We start from the raw sequence: 26,653 nt of genomic DNA, 5'->3' as shown, positions 1-26,653 counted from the left end.
GTTTAATTTGAGAATTCCTGTAGGAGGGGGCTTCCAAGACTGGTTTGAGGTACTCACATTGAAAGAAGATTCACTCTTCACATCCAAAAATGTAGTCTCTAGCCTCCTTTAAAGTTTGTTGAATTATATGATCAGAAGAAGAAATTGCTCCTTCAAACAAAAGCTTGTTTCGAACTTGCTATAATTCCCAACATATGAAGAAGGCGAGACAATAAACTCTATGCATATCTTGTTTATCTTTTCCAACTTTACTTCCTTTTTTTGGGTAAATAACATTCTATTCAAACGGAGGAAAAAGTGAGGCCGAGCAAAGCTCTAATAACCACGCAGAGGATACAGGCCAATCTCTACCCTCCCTCAAGGTGAGTGCAATCCTTGCTAGATGATCAACCACTTGGTTAGATCTCCTAGAGATATACATTGCCTTGAAATTTAAACATTTAGATGCCAAATATAGAATATCTTGAATGATCGAAAGACATTGGAAGGGACACTCCATTTCCCCATTGATAATTTTGACCAGCTGCTGATTATATGATTCAACCTCTAAATGCTCATGGCAGTCTCCAATAGCATGAAGCATACCTATCCTTAATGCCAAAGCCTCTCCTTCAAGAACTGAGAAGCAAGAAATAGGTTTTGAGTGCACTAATGGGAATCCCTTCAGAGTTACGGATCATTAACCCAGCTCCTCCCTTTTTATCCTTTTAAATTCAAGCCAAAGCAGTTCTCACTCGAATGTTGGGCAGCACGGGGGCAGTCAACTATGGTCATCAATGTCTAACCTTCAATTGCTATCCAGGTGCATGTCCAACTGCTGTCTCTTGATTCCTTGCTCCTTAAACTCACAGTAGGCCCTTTCTGCTTCTTTTACAATTTCCAAAGATAACTATTTCCTTTTTCCTTTCTGTCTATCATTTCTAGCCTTCCATAGGTCCATAGGACAAATGAGGAGAAGCTCTTAAAAGCCACAGCTTCCTTGTTGTTCAACAATTCCACCTTCTTCCATGTGTTGAGCCATTCCCTATTGAATCACATGTTCCAAATTTACGTGAAGCTTGAATAAAACCTGAGAGATATTAGAAAGAAGAGCTGCAAAACCAAGAGGAGAAAAATGCCAAACAGTTTCAACTAACGAACAGCAAGGAGAAGAAGGTGTTCAACAATTTCTTCTTGATTTCCTTGCCTCATTCATTTCTATAAAACTAGGTTTTTTGGGGAAGCAGACGGACTAATAGAGGAACCGTTTGAGAACGCCATTTTGGTTGTTTTGTATAAATTTAGAAGAACAATTTTTACATAAAGAATGAGACTACATTGCCCATCTATCCTCGATTTTTAATTCAACCACTGTTAATCTATTATATTCATACCGCATGGCACGATGGAATCACCATCTTCAAAGAACGTAAAACAGTTACCAGAGACGATACATATGTAACGAAGCTGCAAAAAAAACCTCTTTCTGAGAGAAACAACCCAAACCAAACCAGAACACAACTCACCTTGGGGGTCGGTCAGGGGTAAGTTGCAGTACAAGTGAAACTGAGAGACGAACACTGACATGCCAAAACAGACGCTATTCGGACAAAACTCATATAAAATGAACCAAGAGAACAATAAATGGCAAAACCAACTTGAACAAAAACAGAGCATTAAGGAAATACATAACCGTTCCAACCTAATATCCAATCACTGACAGGAGAGACTACATCAAATTAACATACGCTAAACATTCAATTGCTGATTACTGTACACATAACATACGCTAGACATAATTCCCACCATTGATAACCAAAAAGGTCATTGGCTTCAACAAAGTACACTCTCACTCCTGAACAACAGCAATCTCTTGATCAACCCTCCAGTAGTTTGCATCATTGAACTCAATTATCCCTGGCCCATCCTCGTTGCACTTCTCCTTTTCTGATGCCTTCGGGGAAAGATTCCTCTTCAAAGGCCCAGCTTCCCCAACTATTCCCTCTTTCAGTGCTTGTTCCATTGCCCTCTCTGTACCCTCCAACTCCACACCAACAAATTCCACATCTTCCTCAAAAAGTGAAGGCACAGTTGACCTTCGACTGGCTTCATTTCCAGTTTGTCTGGCATTAGCATCGATGGTGCTAGTACCATTTGGTATTTTCACTTCACCATTTGACAGAGAGTTGCCTGCAGGCCCAGTTGGGGCGGAAACATCAACATCTGAAACGTAAGAATCACTGAACGGATTCCTACTAGATCCATCAATCTGCAGATCAACAGATTCTTGCCATCCCACCCAATCAGGCAATGGTCTATCGTTGAATGGATTGTTGTCTGAAGGAGTATACTGGAAGAAATTCAGATCACCAGACGGACTTGCTACTTCGTCCTGAGTGTTTACATCCCCTTTATTTGGAGGATTGCTTCCTGTGCATCCATTAAGGAAGTTGGAGCTAGAGCTGGATGCCCCGTTGCCTGAAGCCATGCCATCAACCAACTCCTCGTCCTCTCCAACTACCACCTCATCATCACTGCTGCTGCTACCACCATTTGCAGCTCCATTCAAATTAATCTCATCCATGCTCTCAGAGAGTGAGGTGCTCAGATGCTCATTACCAACTCTGTCTTCTTGGAAAGCAAACCAATTGGAATTTGTGAACAAGCTGCTGAAATATGAAACAAAGGATTGCCTCAGCCATCAGTGGTAAGCTAAGTTAATACCAGTCATACTAGTAAATGTTAGTATCAACTAGAGAAAATAAATGTATCTAAGACCAATTTTGAAGGGTAGAAGTACAAAACCATTTGATGAGGAGTTAGGGTGCTGGTGAGACATGAGAGGGGATTAATGCTTCTGACATGGATGGTGCTCTAATCCGGCTTCATGAAAACTGTTGGAACTTTTGGGTCCAGAAGTCATAGAGTAATCCAACGATCAGATATCTGACGAAGAATGCTGCTGAAAATTTTATTACTCTGTTTCCAGCCAAGGAGGGTGACTAGGAGCTAACAATATTAGAGGCCCATAATTCTGGCGGGGGCAGCAGAATATTTCAAGACAGCTAGCACCCATTTGTTAAATGGACATATTCTAGATGACTACAAGTGCTTAGTGGATTTACAGGTTTGAAAAGGGATCCGAGAAGCCAAGGATAGGCTTTAGAGAGAAGAGGCAATGAAGATGAACTTTCACCAAACTGTGCCTTTTCTCTGTGTTTGCCCACCAAAGCACCAACTGTACAACAAAGAGGAAGGGCACAAGAGGATCAAGGCAGGTAGGTTCCCCAGCACCCTTTATGTTTTATTTTCCAAAAGAACCATAACGGCTTTAGTAGTTGGATGAGAAGGGACATTTTCACCCAGGAACCCATAGGCTGGTTTTGTTCCTTCGAGGCAATAACAAGGTTGAAGGTCAACTTGAGCTGTTTCCAGTGCGAAAGGTGGAATCTTTGAGTTGTTATGTCTGGATTTAGGGTGAAACCTCAACCTATGGTAGATCAGAGTGTTCCCGGACCTAGGTACCATGTAATTGAGAGGCTGGAGTTTAGGCTATCCACATGGAAGGCTATGTTTCTTTCTAGGGGAGGAAACTCTCATCAGAAAGGCATTTCCAATGGTCCAATACATTTTTGGGGCCTACATATGTGGTAGAAGAACTGAAAATCTGCAGAGAGGTTTTCTTTGTCATGGGAAGGATGACCAGAGGTAATACTATCTCATAGATTTGAAAACGGTACGGTGGCCAAAAAGGGTTTGGATATTAGAAAGGTGAAGCTGAAGAATGTTGCTTTCCCAGGAAAAGGCTTTGGAAGTTTAGGAGAGGAAGGGGAAAGGAAGGAGGTAATTAAGGCAAAGTAGGTGGATGACCAAAAAGGAGAGTAGATTCCTGAGGTCTAAGGCATATGTGGAAGGGATAGTCAAGAAGAACTATGGAAGGGGAATTCAAGTCTCAATATAATTGAGGAAGTGAGGCATTTCATAGAGATCAGCAAAAAGATGCAATTCTGGCCAGGATCTTTGGTGAGTGACGGTGCCTATAACGGAGATGCTACCAATGCATGGAATAAGATGGCTAGTATAAAAGATTATATAGAATGGATAGAGACTACAGAGGCAACCTGATCCCTTAAGTTTAGTAAGAACCTAAATGCTTGGTAAATGGACAACGTGGTGGTATTATGCAGATTCTTGAATGGGCAACTGAGAAACAAGGAAGCAGGAGAGTATAGGGAAAGGAGGGGGGGGGGGAGATATTTCAGCTAAATTTATCATCAAGATGCTTCCTGAAAAAATACCCATGCATGAGGCTACCACCACTGGGGGTTCTGGGAGGTTCATAATTATGCAGCCGTACCCCTCTTTCACAGAGCGGCTATTTCCAATTTAATGGTTATGAGAATGGACTCCATATGTTTAGGTATGACCACCTATTGAACAAGAATGTACTGATTACTAATTGATTTGAACTAACCTTCCCTGATCATCACCTAGCCTCAATGATGAAATCACCACCTCAGCAGAATCATCATCGAAATAAACATCCTGCAATTTTAAGAATGATCAAAATTGTTAATTCCATGTAAAGAAATCCAAAAATACTACTACCAGATGATGATTCTTTCTGCCTTCATCTCCAGGATATATTTATCACTACTGAATTCTAAACAAACAGTGAGGAAAACCCTTTTTTTTAAAACAAATAAGTGTGATTGTATTGATCAATTAAAGAATAATCGGAGAGATCATACCTCATCATCTCGCTCAAGGGATCCATTTACCTGCAAAGACGAAGCATCGAGTGGAGAAGAAAATGATATGCAACATTAATTTATCTAGTGTGCCCACATCACAACCTAAATAGATGAATAAAAAGGTTGGTTCCAATATGTAGTACCTCCCCACTATCCTCACGCTCAAACATGTTATAACTAAATGCCTGACTTGCAAGTGCAGGGACATCATAATCTCTATCATTAAGTTCATCATCACTATCACGTGTCTTCTCCTGAAGTACAGTCGGACGGCTGTTGGCAATAACAAACAACAGAGTTTGGAAGATTCAGCTCTCAGCGACACTCATAAAACACTGAACACGTAATGAGCATAAAAATTGCATCCAACATAAAATTAAACATCTCTACAACTAGATCTTTTTTATTTTTAGGGGTCTGCCAAGACCATGCATTCCCATTATACATAGGATATTTTTCAAATTGTTCTTAATTCTTTTTCTTAAGTGCTGATAGAAATGGTAATAGGCTCATTACTTAATAGTTAGATGTTATTTCCCTTTTTGAAATTATATTTATAAATTTTCTTGTAGGCCTATCTTATTCATGGAACTGTTTAGAAGAGTTTATAGTCATTTATAATTCCCCCCACCTTTTCCTATCATTATTTTTCCTCCATATAAAACAAGGCATGCAGTGTAGGCCATGATTTGAACAGTGAAACTAGGAACCAAACCAAGATCTGTTACAAAAAGATGAATCAGTCCCAGCATTTAGGCGTGTTTATGGGATTTAGGTTAAGAGGAATGGGAGTAATAAATGGTATGAGGAAATTGGGATAAATATCTTAGGGGTAGGGAAAGAAAATCACGAGGGAGATAACATACGGAATCAAATGTATATAAGGTAAAGGAATGGGTAAGAAATCATAAGTTTTACTCAAGATTCTCATCTTTGAAAACAGCCTTCAGTTCCATCTTTCTGCAATTTATCTCAACAATGTCGCTGCAAGCTTTTCCCTGGTTGATTAAGAAGGCATTTAGTATCAGATTGCTTGACAGTAGAATGATAGAGGTGATAGAACTAGACGAACCACCTGCGCTTCCCACCATGAGGTGTCAATCAGATGAATAAAAGCTTTTATTGCTCATTCTTCCCATACAGTTGAAATTTTCTCTCACATTTGATCAAGGCTGGTGAGGTTGGTGCTTAGTCCAATGGACACCTTGTGATGAAGTGCGGGTGCTTCGTTAGTGGTAATGGTAAGTGATACAAGCAAACTCCTTGTCAGCATGAAGCCCAGGCCAGGATGATATAGGTCCCAAGACTTGCCACCAAGTGGAAGCCGAAGGTAACCCCTAGGCTTTCTGCCCAGCAACAATAAAGTACTTCAAAAGCATTTCATACTGAGGGATTTGAACCATGATGTTGAGACTGCTTTTCGTGCAACTAACATATATGATCTCAGGGATTTGTTTGAGAAAGCCTGGAGGCACAGGCTGTCTTATTGCAATCTGCAGGTAGAACATGCAGTAATCAAGGCAAACAGACCACTCCCCACACCATCTACACCATCAACTACCCCCATACCTCCTACACGAAATACAGTTCCTCCAGTGCAGACTCAATAGGGGTGGGGGGGAGAAGGAGCTCCCATGACCAACACCAAACCAACTGAGGATTTTTACTGTCACGAGAAGGGTCACATTGCCAAGGTAAAAACTGGACTCATCATTGCATGTTTAATGCTAGGTCAAGACCAGGTGATGGCACTACCCCAGTAATTGCTGACAGTGGCAGTGATAGCACTGTATCTAAGAACCAAATCTAGAAGAGAAAACAACTGCCAGTTTCCATACCACGGCCAAGAAATTGTTGTTCTTCCTTTGGAAGAGCCAGGAGAGATCAAGTAAAAAGCATATATTCAGAACAAACCAGAAGAGTACAGTGACTAAATAGCTCCTAGCTATTTACAAGCTAAGTGATCCCACCTTAGCCTTGGTTACTAAAGCAACAAGACCGTAGCCAGATGTGAAGGTCCCAAAGCCATAGGAATATGGGAGATGCCAACATGAATGCCCTCAGCCCTAACACCAGTAAGAGTACATTAGATTGGAATCATTCTGCAAATGAACCAGCAATAATACACAGAAAGATGCTCCAAAGATCATCACAGGTCAAGCTGCAGCAGCTGCCCAACAAGCAATGATGAGTGCAGCACGATTTGGCTGTTTGATTGGAGAAAAGACCCTAATAGGGAGGAAGGAAATCCCTACCAACAACCTTACTTACAATTGCAGTAACAAGTGGTTATTCCACATAATGGATAAGATAGTTTTGAGTGGTGGAAAACATTAATGCGGAAGGTGCCACTAGGAATACCCATGCTGGAGTTCCTGTGGGTGGCCATAGATATGATTGGAACAGCAAAGCTATCAAGAGGCTGGAGTTCCTAATGGCAGATAATACTAAGATGAAGGTTACAGGAGCAGGGAAGATGTCAGCAAAATTTCCCACATTGGAGTTCCTTATAACAGACCACAAATACAAGCCAACAATGCCCATAGAGAAAAACCACATTGTAATACAGCTCCACCAAACTTTAATAGCATATTGGAGTTTTCATTTAATGTGGGGAAGGATCAGAGGAGATGGGGAGACACCCAAAGTCAAACTATTCAAGGAGTTTAATGGATCACTGGAGTCTGGATCCTTAGGTATTCTGTTACTGGAGGGCCGCCCTTAACTGTTATTTTGACTGGTTTGATTTACTAGAGGATAAAAAACTCAGGAAGGCTCAAATAAAATCGGTACAAGCTGCCAGGGAATGGTGGAGAGGAGATGAGGATGAGATGCAGTAGCAGGGAATGTCTATGGTGAGAAGTATTTGACTGGGCAGTTCAATGCTCATCCGCAAGAACAATTTTATACCCTACAAAAGGAGAATATGTTTATAGCTGATTACATTCAAAAGTCTGATTCCCTAGCATCTATAACAGGGACCCAGGATTCAGGAAACCAAACTTAGACACTCAAATCAAGCTTTCACTTTTTATTTGAGTTTTAAATTTTAAATTCAATTAAAAGCTGCTACTTTCAAAAACCTGCGACTCTTCTTGTTTGCTTCCATATGGTTTTACACAATGTGTTTCGCGAGAGTTCTGCCCAGACAAATCTAACCATTAGAACATGCTGAAATAAAATATTCTCCTAACCTAATGGAAGACTCAATTCAAATATATACCCATCCACCCGACCAGTTGCCTGAATTTACCATTTCATCCTTCGCTCCTATTTCTACCAACAGTCCTCCATAACTCCAGATTTAGAAACCTGATTTAGATGTAAATAACCCATATATACAACTAGATCCCACACCCTATTATGACCTACTTGAACTTGGCTGGTTCATACAACATACTGGTTCATTGACCTTTGACCCCAGTTCAGCCTTTCAATCAAGAGGTACATCCTTTTTCCTAATAAAGCAAGACTACTTGTCTTTGCCAACACCAAAGCAATAGCTAGTGGACAAAATCTCTCCCTATTGAGGACCCGTTTTCCCACTTACTCTCCATTATTCCGTCCGTCTTCTGTTATTTGTTATTAATCTTCAGTTTCAGCAGATAATGTTTACTCTGCAGAAACAGCAGAAGATCATCTTCTCAAGATTCTATGTTCTGCTACTTACAGAGACTGCAGGAACCTTTCGTAAATCAGATTTAGATCACAGAGGAGCAACACAAAACTAGAACCGCCCCCCCCCCCCCCCCTAGAACCCCCCCCCCCGACCAGCGCCACGCCAGGCACACACAGAGAGGATTCTGACGAGAGGAAGGAAGCGTCGCCCCCAGCCCTCCGCCCCCCGCACGTCCTGGCGCCCCACCGCCAAGCCATAAATAGGGGAAGAATACGGTGTGGGCACACCCCATTGGAAGGCTGGTGAATTCATTTATTTGGTTGAACTTCCCTCATCCTCTCTAGGATGTTCTTTTTTTTCAGATCAAGGTAAGGATGACAGTAGTTTAATTGAATTATAATAAGTAAGGATTTTATGGTTAGTTCAATTAATGTCTCATGTTCTCTCTTATCTGGATTTGGAATATAAATTACACAATCTTTTGTTTTACTATTGCTCTCTTATCCCCAAAAAATAAATAAATAAATCTTTCACCCTCACCTGTAATCTCTCACGGTCTATCTCAGAGAGTTTCTTTTGAAAATATGTTTAATGCTCTCTGTTTTCATCATCTAATTTTGAGCTATTCTTTTCTTATTCCCTATTCTAGTTTTCAAGGACCACCGACAATCTAAAAACATTGAGGACCTTGAGTTCTTCATCCTGAATGAGAAAAAACTGAATCTTCAACAAAATGAATTGAGATATATGGAAGTCATAGCATTAACTAACAGCTAAAAGTCAGAGAGAACATAATTCATGTTACAAGAAAATGGGGGATAAAGAACTCAAGGTCCAGGATGTGAAAAAACTGAATTCTTGGATGAGACATTATAGAAGAAAGAGAGAGAGAATTCTTTTTCTTTTTGAACTTCGCCATCTATCCTTACCTATTAAAATTTTAAAAATATCTACTAAATTACCCAATGAAGTAAGTGGTTAATTGGTTTGCAGGTTTTATATTTATAAAACAGAGACATAATAATTTAAAATTGTCTAAAGACCAGACATGAGATGTAAGGCTTGGATTGGGAGATTCCAATGTGATGACCTTCCACATGGGAGTGTAAATATGCTCCCCCTACAAGACCAAGTAGGGTTCTTTCTTCCAAAAGATTAAGAGAAAAATCAACAAAAACAACATCAAAATATCAGACTCCGTGTTTGTGTGTGTGAATGAGTGAGAAGAAGAAAAATATCTTGTGGCCTTCTTTATGTCCACACATATCAGCTAATATAAATATAAGCTACCTTCCAGTTAACAAGAAAACCAGCTACTTCTGTTAATATCTGCTTCTTAAACACTTTAAAGACCATTTTACAATTTACCACATTTGTTCGCTGGGTGAAGGACAAGAAGATCTATCCAGTGCACAGCACTATGATAATATATCATAGTCTCACTATCAGCTATAACTACAACAGCTATTCACACACTAACCAAGTAACCATGAATCACAATTGTACAATCAATTACTTAGGACAATACAATTGTGCAGACGGGAAAAGAGAAACATACCCACATGCCCATCTGTAGACATTTTCCAAGTTATTACGCTCCTGGAGAATAGTACCTTGCCATTCATTCCATTCACATTTCTCCTACATTAAACCCCAAAAGAAATCATCTAAGGTTTGGTTACAAAACTAAAAGCAGATTGGGATAAACCGGCAAAAAGGAGAAGCGGAAGTAGTTCTGCAGAAAGAATAAATTAACAATTAAAAAAGAGAGATTAACATAAAAGCAATTCTATACCAAACAGTTGTTAGCACCCAGCAACCAAGTAATGGATAATTTACATTATTCATTTGGAAAAGCCAGTTTTTAAGGGGCTAGAAGCGACCCAACTTTGGCTCAAGGGTCAAGCATCATTTACAAGAGAAATTATCAAAATGGCTCTTTTACTGATATAAAATAATGGGCCATTCCAAGAGAGGAGTCAAGAGGACCAAGGCTCGAAAGAAGACTTAGGGTTGCTGCTCGGCATCCTACGGTCCAGCCCAGCAATGTGGGGTATTTTTCATCAAAAAGTGCATTTTGGTCACTCTGGACAGCCCTAGTCCAGTCCAAGTTGGTCTTGTTAGGTGTAGAATTTTATTAGGCTTCTAGTCCTATTTTTATTTTGTGATTTAAATCAATCCTTGTCAAGTAAGAGTCCTAGTCTAGTTATGAGTCCTCTTCAAAGTGGGATTTCATTAGTTGTCATCCAAAATTCCAGGAGTCTATTCCTACTCTTATTGTGCAGTTTGAATCATTCTAGCTTGTGACAAGGAAGATTCCCAGTTAGTAGGAGTCCTAATTATTTTAGAAGTCATTCTTTATTTTGCTTTCAAAGTTGTGCTCAAGTATGAGTTGTTCATTGTAGGCTATAAATGCAGCCAAATACATGGAAACAGATCAATTTATGTTGAACAAAATTTGATTGCAGCAGCCTAGTGATTGGATTTCCTTTCATGAAAATTCTTCTTCTCCAAACCCTCAGCTTGTCAGAAAACATCCCCTGCCGTTTCCACCTCTCTTCTCCAAAACCCTAAATCTCATATCATCCACCTTTTTTTCCTTGAATTTTCTGGGATTTTCAGACTTTTCAACAGACAAAATTCAATGTCAGATTAATGACAATCTAACAGTTAGATCTGTCACAAACTTTAGGAACCTTATCCATACTACCCTAGATTCCACACCCTTACCCTAAAACCCTTAAACAGCCCCTAAATCCCCAACCGCAGAACTTTCAAAACCCTAACAGCCTGCTGATGTCCTTTTTAGTTCCTGGTTATTGACTCCTTTCTTTGGGGCACATAATTTATGTAGACAGAAAACCCCGTAAATGAAAAAAGATCAATATCTGACATGCACTAGCAGCAGGGTTAGAGAAGAGACATGATAGCCTTTTGAAGCAGCCAACAGATTCCGAAGAAACTGAGCTCAAGCTGTGTAGTCTAATGAAACTGTGTGGAGCCCCTAAAATAAGGCATATGGAAAGCTGGAAAGACCTGGGTCTAGCTGTGGTTGAGCAGTCACATAATTCTAAAACCTCAGTCTAGCTAAGAGGTTCATCCTGAGTGAGCCATGCAAATCACCAAACAGACAAAAAATGTGCTAGTTGATCATACGTCATGTTCAAGTATCTAAAATACCCACATTTTTAGGTACTAGAGATTCTACGGAATCAAAATTCTTGACACCAGAAGCTCAAAGTGACAACACTTTCCAACCTCCTCTAAACAACTCACCCACCCACATAAACACACAAAAAAGGGGGGGGGGAATAAAAAATTAAACAAAATCTCTGGGGAATGAACATGTGGCTATTGATACCCTAATCCTGTATGTTGATCATTGAGATTCCCCTAAAGATCAACATAACAAGGATAGCCATCTCCAAGATTGCATTCCAAATGGATCCAGCTTCTTCAACTTCTGTCCATATTTTATTCCATGTGTGATTAATAACACTTCCAATCCATATCATGATCTAAGGATAATAAAGAATTTATTAAAATAGAAGTAGATGAAAAGAAAATACTCTTTCTTAGTAGGCACTCTGCTCCTAGTTATTTATTATATATTGCTTTTTGAGAAGAGATACTGAAGAATTTCATGGGACCTTCAGTGCATAAAAGAGAACCTACTAAAATAAGAGTAGACGAAAAATTTTGCCTCCTAGTAGGCACTCGTTTCCTAGTTACTTCATTATAGATTGCCTTTATGCAGAGATGCTGAAGAAATATTGCATTGGACCTTCAGTGGAAAACTGAATTCCTCTAAAACATTTTAGGCATGAATTTCCTTAAAAGATGCATGCCAGCAATACATATGTCTCACCTACCTGCAGATAAGCATGAATATGAGAGTTGACTTGTCCTAGTTGATTGAGCTTGTTAGAGATTCGTGTAAGATGCCCAATATTGCCAGCTCGAGGTGCCCGTTTTCCAGAAGCAGCTAACGTTGGCTGCAATGTTTTGGGAAGAAATAGATATTTATCTATATACGATGACTGATGTATACAAATGAGCTGAAAGGAAAACCACATTCATAATTAGCTACCTTATTTGAATCATCAGAAATAATGGGAAGTCCATCTGCTTGGAGAAATTTTTCAATCAAATTACAATCTCGGAAAAGATGATCAATTATGGTGATATTCTTGCTCTCCAAGCATGACAATATAATACTCTCAACATGATGATGCAGTGAATTATTGAATGGGTACCTGCATCCATTAACAATAGAGCAAATAACCACAACTAGAGCATGATGCATCTTTCAAAGAAATTCTTTTTTTGTAAAATCTTTCAAAGAAAATTCACAAAACAATTAAGCATCACTCACTCGAAAAACAGATCTAAAACTCTTCGGATAGCACCTGAGTTAACCAACTCTTCCTCAGCAATTTCATTGCCTGTCCTCAATAAAACTGCAATGAACTCGACAATCTGAAATTGAATAGTAAATAGGAATGAGAAAAAAGACAATCTGCAACAAAAATGTATCTCATTCAATGAAGGATTAATGGGCATCCAAGATGAACCATTACCAAATATTACATGGCATGTAAAAGACTTAAGCTGCAAAGCACAAAACAAGGCTGCTAATTCGGACGGTGATTTGACTACACAACCCATTCCAGTGATACATAAGAAGTTAGATCTTGCGAAAAAAATTCCCAACTAAAATCTAAAAGGCAAAGATATGTTGATTGAACTTATGTGCGACACAGTTCAGCTGCCAATCTCAGCTGTACAGATTCATCCCTACACCAGCAACAAAGAGTGTGGGCAACGGTTGGGGCCAAAATATTTTTATTTTGGGGGGGGCGGAAGGGGAGAAACAAATAATCATCCTAGAACCCACTATAAGGCTCAGATCTAAGCTAGGGAAAATAAGAGAGAGAAGAGGTAGCATACAGCACTCCTACATGGAGTAACCAACAAGGAAACTTGAAAAGTAGACTCCAACAACAAAAGTGGAAACATTTATTTTCCATCATATAAAATAAAATAAAGATGCAAAACAACCCTACCAATCCCTATTAACCCCAACCCAAATTCGAGCCTGGCTTGTCTGTCTAGGTATCCAGATACGATGCAAATCCAGCCATGTTGCATGTACATGCAACTGCATGAATCAGGTTTTAGATATCACTGACAAACAAGAAATGTCATAAATGAATTCCACTGCTACTGGAAGAGCCCCAATTGGATCAAAAGAAGTAAAAACTGATTAGTACCAAATTAGCAGAAAATAAATGAATTTATGACAATTATTGTGCCTCCTCTAATCCAAGGGTGCTCTCTTTTCTTCAGCTTGGAGTTGGGAACTGAACCCGTGACTCAGTAAACCATATTCACCATCTGATCAAGCTCTGACAAAGCCGTATTAGTTATCAAATCTTGAGATTTAGTTGACATTGTTTAACACATAGAGAACTGTTCTATAAAGGTCATTCACAAATTCCAGAAGAGGGGGAAAATGATCATTTCAAAATGAAGGGAGTATCACAAAACAGATATAGAGCGCCTATGTACTTCAGAGAGAAACAAACCTTTAGACGATGTTTCCCAAGAGGAGGTCTAAGTTCCCCATATGTTGTTTGCAGAACCTTCTCATCCAAGGACACATCCAAAAGCTTAAGCAAGTCTCCTACACAATAAAATGCAATAGATGGAAAAGTAGATATATGCATAAGACAAGTATAGCTTGTAAAGGAGATCCTAAACCATCATGACAGATAATGGGCTAGAAAGATTCTAGGAAGAAGTCACAGTTTCAACCAAAGTCAAAATGCAACACAGGTTGACTCACTAGCTATGCAGAATTTCAACCCAACTTTCAACTTGGACTCTATTTTGAATTTATTTGGACTAAAATGATACAAAAAAAAGTCGCATATAAAGCAGCATTTTGAAATGGGACAATTATTGATCTCAATAATTTTGTGAGTCTTGAGTTGTTTCGCCTGTTAGAAAGGGGCAATACCACTGATTTGGTGTTCTTTGGCCAAAACACCGCCATTTCATGGTGGAACAACATGTTGCAGGCTACTACAATGCTCCATGGCATAGATTTCCACATTTAAGCAAGATTTGTGCACAATCAGCAAAAACATAAGTGACCTAAGTCAACCCTTCTTCTCCAAAAGTCTCGAGCTTTCTCAGAACTTTAGGTGGTAGAGACATAGGGGAGTAGTTTTAACCTTGCTTGCAAACATGTATCTAACCCCTGGTAACACTTGTAACATTTTGACATTGCATAATATCAGATGATTTTTTTCATCCTTGATGCATATTTTAGTTGTTTTCCTTGAACTTGTTCGCTCCAATACTAAGCTAATGCATAAAATGAACTATACAAAGTAACATATACACATATTGGTTGTGCTTTTTAAGAAATGATCCAATATGTTAGTGATTCTTGATTAAGGTTCTATGAATTCTTGAGCCAAATCAGCCAATATATAGCTATTTGACCAACTGTTTGGCAACGCTTAACTAGGACAATAAGAACATTTGACCACTGAATGGCTACCCAAAACTAACAGATCATGGTTGAAACCAGAAATTTTTTTATTTTGACAACAATCAAAACTAAAATCTCAAACCTCATCAGTACTTCTACGTTTTAATTCAGCCTTGGGTCTCTTACACACTGCTACCTTAGCTGTTGAACATGGATTTTACTCCATAACTGAGGCTACCATGCCATAAAACAATTTTGCCAAAAACCTGATCTTACATTGCAACTAAAGGGCCCATTTATAGCTTGGCTGAAGCTTTACAAATAGAAACTTAGTAGACTGAAATTAGAAACTAATATCTTAGTAACTAGAGACAACTGAATCTCACGAAAAATAGAAACTACAAAAGCTTTATGATTCAGTCACATGCATAAATAACCAATATCGAAACTACCAAAATAGAAAGTAAATCAAGATCCTAAATCTCTCAAGAATAAGATCTTCATGTGATCTCATCTTGGAGCCCCACAAATCCTCCATGAAACAAACCCGATATGCCAAATAATGGGCTCTGACACTGTTTGCATGAACATTGTTTTGGCCTCCTTCATGTTTTGGCCTATGGTGGCAGTCCACGTTGACTGGCCAAAATTGCAGAGCAGGGGACGTTCTATTTTGACCAGCTGGCTTGTTTGAATTGGTCCTAGCTGGTGCGCTCCATGGCTAGTTCCAATGTGTCCTGGTTCTACATCACTTGCTGGTTCACCCACCCAGATCCTGAATATTGACTTATAACCAGTCTCTAACCAATCTCGAACTACATTCAGCCAAATATAAAGAAGTAAAACAGAAATGTAAAATTTCTGCAGTAACCTCCCCACTTTCACAGGATTGTATGAAGCTCATAGGAAAGACTAGAAACAAGCCTAACTGATGCCCTCTGGCATTTTTGCACAAAGTGACAACTAAGTCAGCCTCAAAATTCACATCATCATGTTGGCAGACCAATTTGTATGTTATTGAACCAAGTGATGGCCAGGGCAGTAAATTTCATATAAACCCATAAACGATGGTCATAATCAGAAGAGGCAGCCAAAAACTGCACAACAGAGTATGCCATGAGTAATTACATGTTCTGAAAACAGAGTACACTCCAAAAAGAAACATAACAACAACATCACATGTCGAAAAATCCACATGATCGGAGAGCTGTTGACGTACCCAGTTTCGTAAGCATGGCACTGACAGTCTCATGACTAACAGGAACAGGTGGTTCATATAAGTGTTGACTTCTGAAAGAACTAATCAAAGTTGAAGCTGATCTTTTCGGACTCAACAAAGAGATACAAACAGATAGTGAGTGAATAAGGCCAGACTTTGACTGCGAATCTTCCAGTGCATGATCAAATATTCTTCCAACAAAACTGCATATAGTTTTAGAGTAACACCAAGTATAGTCAACACATTAGCTTCAGATTCCCCCCCCCCCCAAAAAAAAAAGTACAAGGATCTTAATACAGATCCATCAATTATAAAAATGAATATTAAAAAATAAAAAAAAAAAAACCAGGAAACAGGACAAACTTCAAAAGAAAAATCACAAACCTAGGACTTAAAAGTTTAGCAGCCAAAGCTGATGAACCATTCCAAGTGATAGCACAAAGTGTTTCTGCTGCATTAGCATGAACTTCAGGAGGACTCTGATCAATTTCAGGTTTTAAAGGAGCACTCATCAGTGAGCAGACAAATGTTCAAATACATTAAATAGTACAAATGAACTATATTATAGAAATTTTAAAAAAAAAAATCTGTTTCTGCTTAGCTTAGCTGAAGTACAAAAGCACAAAAACAATAAAATGCAGAGGTGGCATTGGAAACATCAGCACACTGCTTGCGGCCACATGGTTATAGAAGCAAAAGATGTTCAACCAATCAACAATTACAAATTTCAGAACATACACATGGACTCAGTTTATCCACGATCATTGCTAGCAAAGGGCTGTCAGCTAACCATTGCATCACTTCCATATAATTGGGATACACATGGTCATCAGCACCAACTAGTCGAACCAAAACCTGCACCGAAAGAATCAGTGAGGCAGACATAATCTAACAAAAAATATGTAAAATTAAATCCCAATCCATGAGACAAAATGATCAAACAACTCATTCAAATCAAAACAGAATATTCTTATTTCCAAACCTCCATAATGGATGTGATTCCTATCAAATCAACCAACCGGCTTAGAACTTCCTGATGGACCTGCTGCAAAAAAGACTCAATCAATGCAAACAATAAATATACAAATAAAAAACAAAAACAGAACTAGTCATAAAGATTTACATAACCAGTCATATCAATTTGTCTGAGCTAGCCCTAGTTCTGAATTTATTTCCCTACATCAATGCTCTGGCACTATTTTTCCATAAAGATTGGATAAAAGAGGCAGGTCAGTGCATTGGAAATTTGGAATACCAAAGCCAGCATTCATCAAGGGAAACAAAGAACCTCGACCATGCCTTTCAGTGTCATGGTTAAAATAGTCAGGATCAGTGTTTGTCGCTTCCAATAAGGATCAGACTATATCAACTTGAAATGCTTTAAAAAACCACTTATAAATGTCAAGAAGGGAAAATGAGAAAAATTTTGAGCGAAATGTTGGGGGAAAAAATGCTGAAAACAATTACGATAAATAAGTAGAAGTACTCTAAATTTGTAAAACAAATAAGCTAACAAAGGAACGTCCAAGGGACAAAGAACCCGACCATGCCTTTCAGTGCATGGTTAAATAGCAGGATCAGTGTTTGCGCCCAATAAGGATCAGACTATATCAACTTGAAATGCTTTAAAAAACCACTTATAAATGTCAAGAAGGGAAACTGAGAAAAATTTTGAGCGAAATGTTGGGGGAAAAAATGCTGAAAACAATTACGATAAATAAGTAGAAGTACTTCTAAATTTTGTAAAAACAAATAATGCTAATCAAAAGGATATTAAAAACTTGATTTTATAACAGTATACTTGAGAAAATGAAACCACAAAATTGACAAACAGATGCTAACTACAGAATAGGATTTACATAACTATCATCCATTCATCCCACACAGGGAGCAAGAACATAAATCTTTATAAAGACATTCAAAATTCCAAATAGATGAAATTAATATGAAGATGGTGATGCAGACCAGGAATTGGGCCACTAAGGTGGGCTTTCACAGAAGGGGAATTAGAAGAATAGGAAGATATTAAAAGAAGAACTACGGTGGGGAATAATTCAACTTCCTGTTGTTGAAGATATTCTTCATAGCAACTTGAGTGAAAGAAGAAACTCTTGGGAAAGAAAAGAAAAGAAAAGAAGATCAAAGAAAGGGATAACAATTCCATATGCAATGCCAAACAGCACCAGAACTCTTATAGAAAGTCATATTGATTAATCAAATCACCCCTAACTGATCGGGGAATATATTACATATATGACTCAAATAGGATCCTAATCACTCTAAAAGGCTCAAAAAAGTTAAATAAAATCAAAACAAAATTCTATCTAATAATAAGTTTCCTAATCTAACTCAAGCATTGACTTAATATTAAAATTAACTATTAATCCTCTGTACCAGCATTACCCCCACTATATGGGATTATAAATTAGACCCATTACATCAATAAACCCGAAAGTAAGAGCCTTAATGTCTACAAAACCCACCAATAAGCCAAAATTAAGTATTTTAAAGCTCAATCGACCCTTTAGAAACATTCTTAACTGCATTACACACAGACCTAATCCACAACCTAAAACAACATTCTTGGACGTTAACCACTAAAATTCTCAACCAACTAGGATCCCAGGGTTGGACTTCAATCACCAATCTTGATACAGTCCTAGAGTTCAGCACCAGCCAAGCTTACAATAAAGGGAACAAAATACTTGAGCCAGGACTGCATAAAATCTATAATCTGTTTGTTTTCTTACCTCAGGGGAGCATAAATAGAGCTACATAGCCTTATAGTTCATAATAGAAAAAGGAAAGAGAGTCCTAAAAGAGATCAGATTCATAAATGGAACGTCTCAAAATAATACCTGGGGCATGAGATACAATTACCGGAGATTCAGAAGCAGAATAACTCATAAACCTATTATAACAGGGACTCCTGGTGAAACTATGACTTGGACAGTTGAACATTAACCGAACCTCTAAATTGTGGAGGTTATTGCAAGGAAATAAATGCTAAAAGGCCAAGTATACCCCTGAACTAAAGTTGGGAATAATTTCACGGTTGCAACTGCTAAGTGGAAAACAGACTTACTAGGGGAGGGGGGGAGAAAAAAAACCCATTATATCTAGGGCACCTTGCAAAACTATAACTTGGACACTTGGACACAACTAACCCTCCAAACCTTAAATTTGGACATAATTGCACATTTGGTACCACCGAACAGAAATCAGAATTACTGGAGAGGGGGGGTGGGGAACACTAAGTAATACAAATTTTGTACTCTTAACTCATATACCTATATTAGGTCCACTAAGTAGCCCGAGTGCCCGACTATAAGAGGAACCCAGCAGTGGAGGCCCAACCCATACACTTACCAACCCAAGATTGTTTCCTAACAGAAAGAGAACTTTTTCGTAGCTGGATCTGCATCAAAAGAAGTTCGACTCTCACCAGCCAGGCCTCTCAGCCCTTCAACCACACAAATATGCATAATAAAACTACTTCTCAAAGCAACAATCAATCAACTTCAATAGATCATCGAGCTTTGCTTCTAAAAGACATACAAATGTATAAAAGACAAAAGCTTGTCTCTCAAGTTCCAAGAAAAAAGAAACTAAACTTTGCTATGTTTCAAAATAGAAGTAGGATTCATAAAATAAGAAAGTATTCAATATTTTTCCAAGAAGTCTCCAAATACTTCAGTCAATGCTCGCCTCTTGAGGATTCCACCTATGAATTGCTGATGCCGAAACTTGTGAAGCTTATACCTTTAGTTTAGTCAGAATTGACAGAGATTTGGAGGGTTGACTAAGCCAATGGCCACACTCCATCCTTGGTTTAGGGAAGTTGCACATTATCACTAAACCTCCAGTTTCAAAACCAACCTTCACAACTCAGTTTCCAGCCATCAGAATTAGTTGGAAATTGAAGAAGAGATTCTCACCATCCCCTGCACCACTCATCCAGGGTTGAACCCAACCTGTTGGCCGGTTTGGTTTGTACACCCATAATACCTATATCCTACTTTTGTGCCCCCTGGAATTTCTGGTTCTGTTTGTTCAAATTAGCCCCAAAGAACCGTACTTAAGACCAAGTTGCAGCCGCTTTACTGGGTTGAAGTCCGAGTTCCAGTTCAAACTCCATGTCAAATTTTAGGTCTGGTATATACCCAGCTGCCAGGTTTAATTGTTAGTAGCGTGCTTTGTCTTATGGTGCGTATTTGGGGTGGGTTAGCTTGCCATTCTGGGCATCTGCCTTCACGTTGTACTGGATCCATAACAATACGCCAAAAATTTTGGAAACACCAAACTTTTGTAGAAATTTTTCAGTTTCAACACTAATTGAAACAAAATGGCATTTAAAAAATTGAGGATCTTCAATTTTTCCTTTTCCTCACTGAAATGTGGCCATATTCTGGCACCATTTCGAGTGTACATTCACTTTTGATCAGATCCAAGTTGCCGATAAATGCGATATTGGGTAAAATATAGAACAGTAGGTCTCATCCTCATCTAATGGCTAGATTACAGTATCTGTAGTTTCAGATATCGTAGTAGAAGATAAAAATACACAGCAACAACTCAAAATAATCCCCATTGAATGGGTAGGCCACAGTATAGTGGCGAGTAGACTACAATGAAACAAACTCTGAAGTATCGATCACAAACCACACCTTAGCCGCTCAATTTTGAACCTCCGACTTTGAGAAAGGAGTTCATTACACCAACAGCACCACAATAATCAAAGCCACTGAATCAGGCCAACCACATGGACTTTGGTACACAATCAGCTCTATTTGAAATCAAGGAGCAAGGTCTAAGTTAAGCATGTCTTTCTTCAAAACTTCTCCTATGTCAATCTTAGCCCAGCCTCTAGTTCTTTCAATAATACACATAGGTGGTGTCAATAGGCAAGTTAAAATGAGTACGAGAGTTGGTCAACTTAAGATCTGAGTTTTGCAATTGGTGTTGCTGTGGTGTCAAGAGAGGCAAAGAGAGTCCAAGGAAGCAATTAAGAGAAAAAAATTAGGAAGGTAAGTACCAAGGAGAAAAAGAAGAGAGGCGTCCCAGGAAGAGAAACAAGAAAGATTCCCCTACCTAAGAGATTGGATCATGCCAGATCCGATTCTGTAACTCTATAAGGGAGAAGAAGAGGGAATGAAAGGAAAAAAATAAAAAAGGGAAAATGTTGAGGCAAAAGAGAAAAAATACCAAATCAGCAAATCAGAAAAACCAAGTCATTTACTACCGAAAATGAACCTATTAATCAACTCGTACAAAGTGGGTGCACAAAAAAAAATACCTACATGGTATAGAGTCTCCAATCTAGATTCTTAAGCCAGCTCTTTCGCTAAAATGGTTGCTTACATCCAAGATAGGACAACTAAAATAACATTAAATCCTCAAATTCCTAATTTATATGTAAACCAGTTCCCACAAGCAGCCTTGTAAAGAATGATTTCAGGAACAGACAAATTACACGACTGCCCAGTGCCCCCAAATCTTTAATTCAAAGACTATGCTCCTCTATGAGACCTCAACCTATGCTATAAAAGACGAATCAAGCCACACTCTGAATCTCCAAGCACTTCTGCATTAAGAGGACAAAGTTCAACATCCAATTTGATCAGCATATGGTATGGCAAAAAACCCCCTACAGGAAAAGACCCAGCATAGACCGACAATATGTTTGAATTTGGGATATTTGGCAACAAGATTTGAGATATGGCCAATCCATAGGGTCAGGGAACCACTCAAGCACACAAAGAGTCACTTAGTATTCCAACATTTAAAACAGCCAAGTTCAGCTCTGCACAAAACTCGAGGGCAGAAAATGCAAGGTCAAAGTTCGAACCATGATCTGCAATCCATTTAAGAAAAGCCACAAAATTTGCCATGCACTAATTCAACCAGGAGTGAGCAAAATACCCCTCCAATTGGACAAATTAGCTTCCCTTCACCAGGCCAAGTAGAGATTCTTATGATTGTTCTTTCAGGCTTAGAAAATTTATCTCAATGTTACCTGTGTAAAAGCCTTTAGCTCATTTCAGAAACAATATCACCTAAAGAAACCATCTTTGGACAAATGCAGGATTACATAAACCGAGCCTCATAAATTATGAGAAAAACGAAGACTACAGAGATTCTAGTTCCATACAGCATCCAAATAGAAGCTTGGCAAAAGCCTTTGGGTTGGTGTATGGAGGTAGTAAAGTTGTTTGATAAGACTATAGAGCCTCCTTACACAAACAAGATTTTAAAAGTTGTGTTGGCAATAGTGGCAACACACTTATGAACCACATGATGGACTGTGACAAGGGGGAATTGGAGGGGGGAAAAAAGGAATGACAATTGAGCTATTTGCTTACGATAGGTCCAAAAATGCCACAAGAAAAGAAGAAAGCTCTTATATGGCAAATAATGTAGCGCAGTTGGATTAAGAACCAATTCTAGAGGATTAACAACTGACCTGCAGCAACTTCGGGAACAGCTTCCCCACTGAAATTGAAAAAAAATAAAGATAACAGATAGAATAAGATAGAATGGGCTGAGCCTTTCATGGGTCTCTCACAGCAATTAAAGGATTCGATTCTTTTGAACCAACCCAAAACTCGGAATACTTCTTCATATCAAATTGGCTGGCTATCAGCCTGTCCCTTTATTTATAACCACAATTAAACACATCCTAGGTTATCCTTAAAATATCTTAAAACAATCCCAACAAAAATAGAACTTCTATCGTAACCATTCAACTATAACATGAAAATGAAAATATCTAAAATAATAAACTTGGAAAACCGCACACAAGGAAGCAACTGTTTGTAATCAAAGTACACCATCCAAGCTGTCAATGTCATGGGCCACCAAATCTGGGAAGATAACCACTCTTTAGTCTCCTCAACGAAGAAAATTATCCTTAATTATCTCCTTGACAGCTTGTTCCCTTGGAAAGTAAGCTTCCTTGCAACTGATAATTGGGACCAACCCATATCTGGGAAAATATCTTCCATGTGAGCTGATTTACTTGTAAGATAGTCCTTGCCTTCCATAATACAGCTGCTCAATGACTTTCATAGCACAAAACCAATATGGGTGAATGTAGCCGAATGTGGTCCAAATCATGGACAACGACCATATTCACTATGGCTTCAATTTCACATTTCAGATCGGATTCATGTAATAATAAAGAGAGAGAGATTTTTGTCAAGAAATCGAAATTACTTTGATTGCATGAAAATGGAATATTTCAAGAATAAAAAATACATGCTCAATTTCTGAGACTATCTACTCTATAGATCTTTGTGAGAGGCCCATGGGGCTATAATAGTGTTGTTGCCAGTGGCCCCTGCCAAGAGCGTGGGATGGTAGTGGCTATAAAATGGGGGGCTACCAGGGGCATGTGAGTTGAGACCATTTGGAGAAGATTAATGATAGTGCTTTTATTTTTAACATGATATTACAGCTTTGTCCATCAAATTAGCAATGTACTCACTAAAGAGCAACAATGAAATCAATTTTAATTTCAAAATCGGAAGAGTTCATCAACAATTTCAGGATGTTTATTTCATCTGATTGCTGTACCAGTGAAATAGGGTACAAAAACAAACCAAATTAATTTCTGAAACAGAAATCAACCCGTGAAATTAAAATAGAAATCATACCAAATAAGGCCAAGGTCAATTACCAAATATACATCAGTTGGTACCAAGACAGATCAGCAGGTGGATCTCGAAAGGAAGAATGTTTCAAACATATATGCTAATATAATTTAGAATATCATGATGGAACTACAAGCATGCAACAACCTATTCTGGATATACAACGAAGCTTCCAAATAAGTCATTCAACACTAAAAAATTAGATATTATTATTTCCTCAGTGCAAAAACCAAAAGCAAAAGCTTAGTCCATGGATGTGAATAATTGTAGGCCAGAATTTTCAAAAAACTAGATCTTTTTACTCATTTTAAACCCAAGTTGCCTTATTTCTTCTGCTTTTTTTAACTTAAGTCTGGTATAGAGCTTCTTCTAAGCCAAGGTTCTACACCCAAATTGATATTTCACCAATAACAAAAAACATAAGGTTTGAAAGGAAGAAGCAGATTGACAACTAAATTGTGTAGCATATTTATTTTTATTTGTTCAAATAAAAACTCATCAACGAAATTTAGTATAATAACACAAGTAATATAAGTATGAAAATATTGGAGTAAAAAGAATGTTCAGCATTTTTCCTTCCACAACTGAACACAATGGAGTGCTAGCCATGAGTAACTATGAAATGCGGCCAAAATAATAAATTTCCCAAGATAATAACAATAAATTAGCAGGAAAATTATCTGGTGAAAAAAGAAACCTACTTACTTGTACATAACTCATAAGTGAAACTGTCTTCCTCACCATGAGACATACAACAACCTACCATTGCACAACAATCATAATAAGCAGCCACACATGACTACAGACCATAACCAATAAGAAACAAAAATACATGATACCTTGCTGAAGTACCCAGCCAACAGGGTGCTATGGGGACGATCAGGCTCCAAGAAGGAGAAAAGTAAGTTCATAAGCTGTAATCACAAGGTCAGAAAACTGAGGAAAACCCATCTATGACACATCCATAACAGAAAGGAGAAGCAAAATGACATAAAAGAAACATGTACCTCCTCTTCCTCTACCAAAGTCTTGAGAATAACATCAATCTCACAAGTAAATATCTCACAGGCAATAAAGGGAAACCTTGATAAGAGAAAATGACACAACAATAATATCATCATTTATGAAGTAGTAAGAAAAAACAATCTTAGATCAAGTCAAAGTGGTGTACTTGAAAGTGCGCTTGCTTTCAGCATCCTCCGGAGCTTCTTCCACAATATAGTGCACCAACTGCTTCACCTGATCTCTATCTCGCAAACTGATAAAATGAATTATATGAGAACAACTTCAATAAACCTACTTGTTACTAAACAATAAACGGAATAAAATAACAACATAAAGAAGCATAATTTGATTGTAATGCTTTCATATTGCTACCAAAGGAACAGTAAGAAATCTATCCAGCTTGGCATATAGGTAAAGCTTTTCAATCAGCTAAGAAAATCAGAATGGAGTTAATCCAATCAGGAAAAACAACAAAAGCAATATACAATTGAAATAAAAAAACAAGGCCAAATTTTTATCAGAATAAGGGAGAGGGAAGAAAGAAACTAATATAGTTGCTGCCTTCAAAATGCAGAATTAAATAGGGATAAATAAATTACAAATTTATAAGACGACTGTTCAGCGCTTTGCATTCTTGGATTACTTCTTCTTCATCGAGTAGCTCTTCCAAAGTGAAGTTTTCCTTGTCTAAAACTGATTCCACCTATAAAGAAGATAAGAGAATATCAAAAGAAATCATGTTAATCAACGTGGGTACCACCTCCCATCTTTCAAGTAGCAAAAAATCCCCTTAGCAGTGTAGCTCCCTTCAGAAAAATTGAGATCTGAAGCCAACTAGAATGGTGGAAAGACGATAAACAAAACTAGACAGCAGAAAAACCTAGGAAAAACTAAAGCAGAACCCACATAAAACAGTATATGAATTGAGACAGTATAGATACCAATGAAAAGTTAATCCATGGGCTACCCAAACAAACGTAACATCCAACAGCCATTTCAGCAGACAACAACTAGAAACGGCAGATAAAATCAAACTCACTCTCCGAGAACCATGTTTCGAAGATCAAAAGAGAAAATTTTAAAAAAAAATGAAGGGAAATTACAATGAGGCAGAAGTGCACGGATTCCCTGGTAACCACTAACTCTAAATTACCCTTTGACGAATTACAGCTTAGAAAGATGCAATCAAAATCAGTAATTACCCACTAACACAACGTTTATATTTCGCATACTAAATAAAGCATTACCTAGAGCAAACTCAAGCAAGAAATTGCTCCAGATTATAACATACTTTCAGCTGGATCCATCAAATCGTTAAATTGCGTTAGTATACGAGATTAAGCATGTATTCACTTACAGGAGAAGAGGCTGACAGAGCTGTTATGCGCCAGAACATTTTTGAAGGCCGATTTTCTCAGGAATACAAGTATCTTAACAGAAGCTTCCGAGATTTGTCAAACCATCAAATGAAGCAGAGAATCTGCCCACAGAGAGAGGAACAGAAAGAATACGAAACTGCTTTGAAAATTAGAAAACCCTAGCAGTATGAAAGTGTTCAAAGCTTGAATGAAGTTCGAAAAGAGAAAATAGTGCCTCCGCTTTCTCTATGTCGAGAAGCGAGAATGAGAGAGGGACAGGGACAGGAACAGAGAGAAGAATCAACCCACAAAGATCGGAAGCCCCAAACCACCGCAGTGACGCAGAAAATGCGAATGGAGTTTGCGAGAGCGAGAGAAAGAGAGAGAGGGTCGTAAACTCGGAGTTCAAAACAATAAAAAGTACCAAATTTGATTAGAAATAGGGATTGAAAGGATTATAGGGTTTTCTTCCCGTTAACACATTTCTATACGTCTTAAGGCACGCACGATGAGATCCCGAAATCATTTCTCGAAACTTTTGAAAAGAAAATGGGCTTTTTTTTTT

The 26,653-nt window shown here is 38.3% G+C and overlaps 1 protein-coding gene across 4 annotated transcripts; it reads right to left on the bottom strand.

Annotated features, from left to right (window-relative positions):
- Positions 1-1,503: 1,503 nt before the first annotated feature.
- On the bottom strand, positions 1,504-26,573 carry LOC149023512 (uncharacterized). Of its 4 annotated transcripts, none has more exons than XM_089144055.1 (19): positions 26,088-26,573; positions 25,330-25,433; positions 24,897-24,983; positions 24,733-24,808; positions 24,565-24,639; positions 24,431-24,484; positions 17,056-17,118; positions 16,812-16,928; positions 16,458-16,552; positions 16,074-16,276; positions 13,941-14,038; positions 12,728-12,831; positions 12,443-12,608; positions 12,225-12,347; positions 9,911-9,993; positions 4,877-5,006; positions 4,731-4,760; positions 4,454-4,524; positions 1,504-2,645 (listed from the first exon to the last, which is right to left on the bottom strand). In XM_089144055.1, exons 1-19 carry the CDS (start codon positions 26,124-26,126, stop codon positions 1,829-1,831), a joined length of 2,535 nt encoding a protein of 844 aa, XP_089000181.1. In that variant the 5' UTR covers positions 26,127-26,573; the 3' UTR covers positions 1,504-1,828. The 4 variants fall into 4 exon arrangements, with proteins under 4 accessions (XP_089000181.1, XP_089000179.1, XP_089000182.1 ...); XM_089144053.1 differs by having other exon boundaries at positions 1,505-2,648; XM_089144056.1 differs by having other exon boundaries at positions 1,505-2,645; positions 17,056-17,115.
- Positions 26,574-26,653: the final 80 nt, after the last annotated feature.

This window comes from Hakea prostrata, chromosome 2, assembly GCF_041222555.1.
Source record: "Hakea prostrata isolate BN-2017 chromosome 2, UWA_Hpros_2, whole genome shotgun sequence".
Taxonomy (NCBI): Eukaryota; Viridiplantae; Streptophyta; class Magnoliopsida; order Proteales; family Proteaceae; genus Hakea; species Hakea prostrata.
This window is presented reverse-complemented; position numbering and strand designations above follow the sequence as displayed.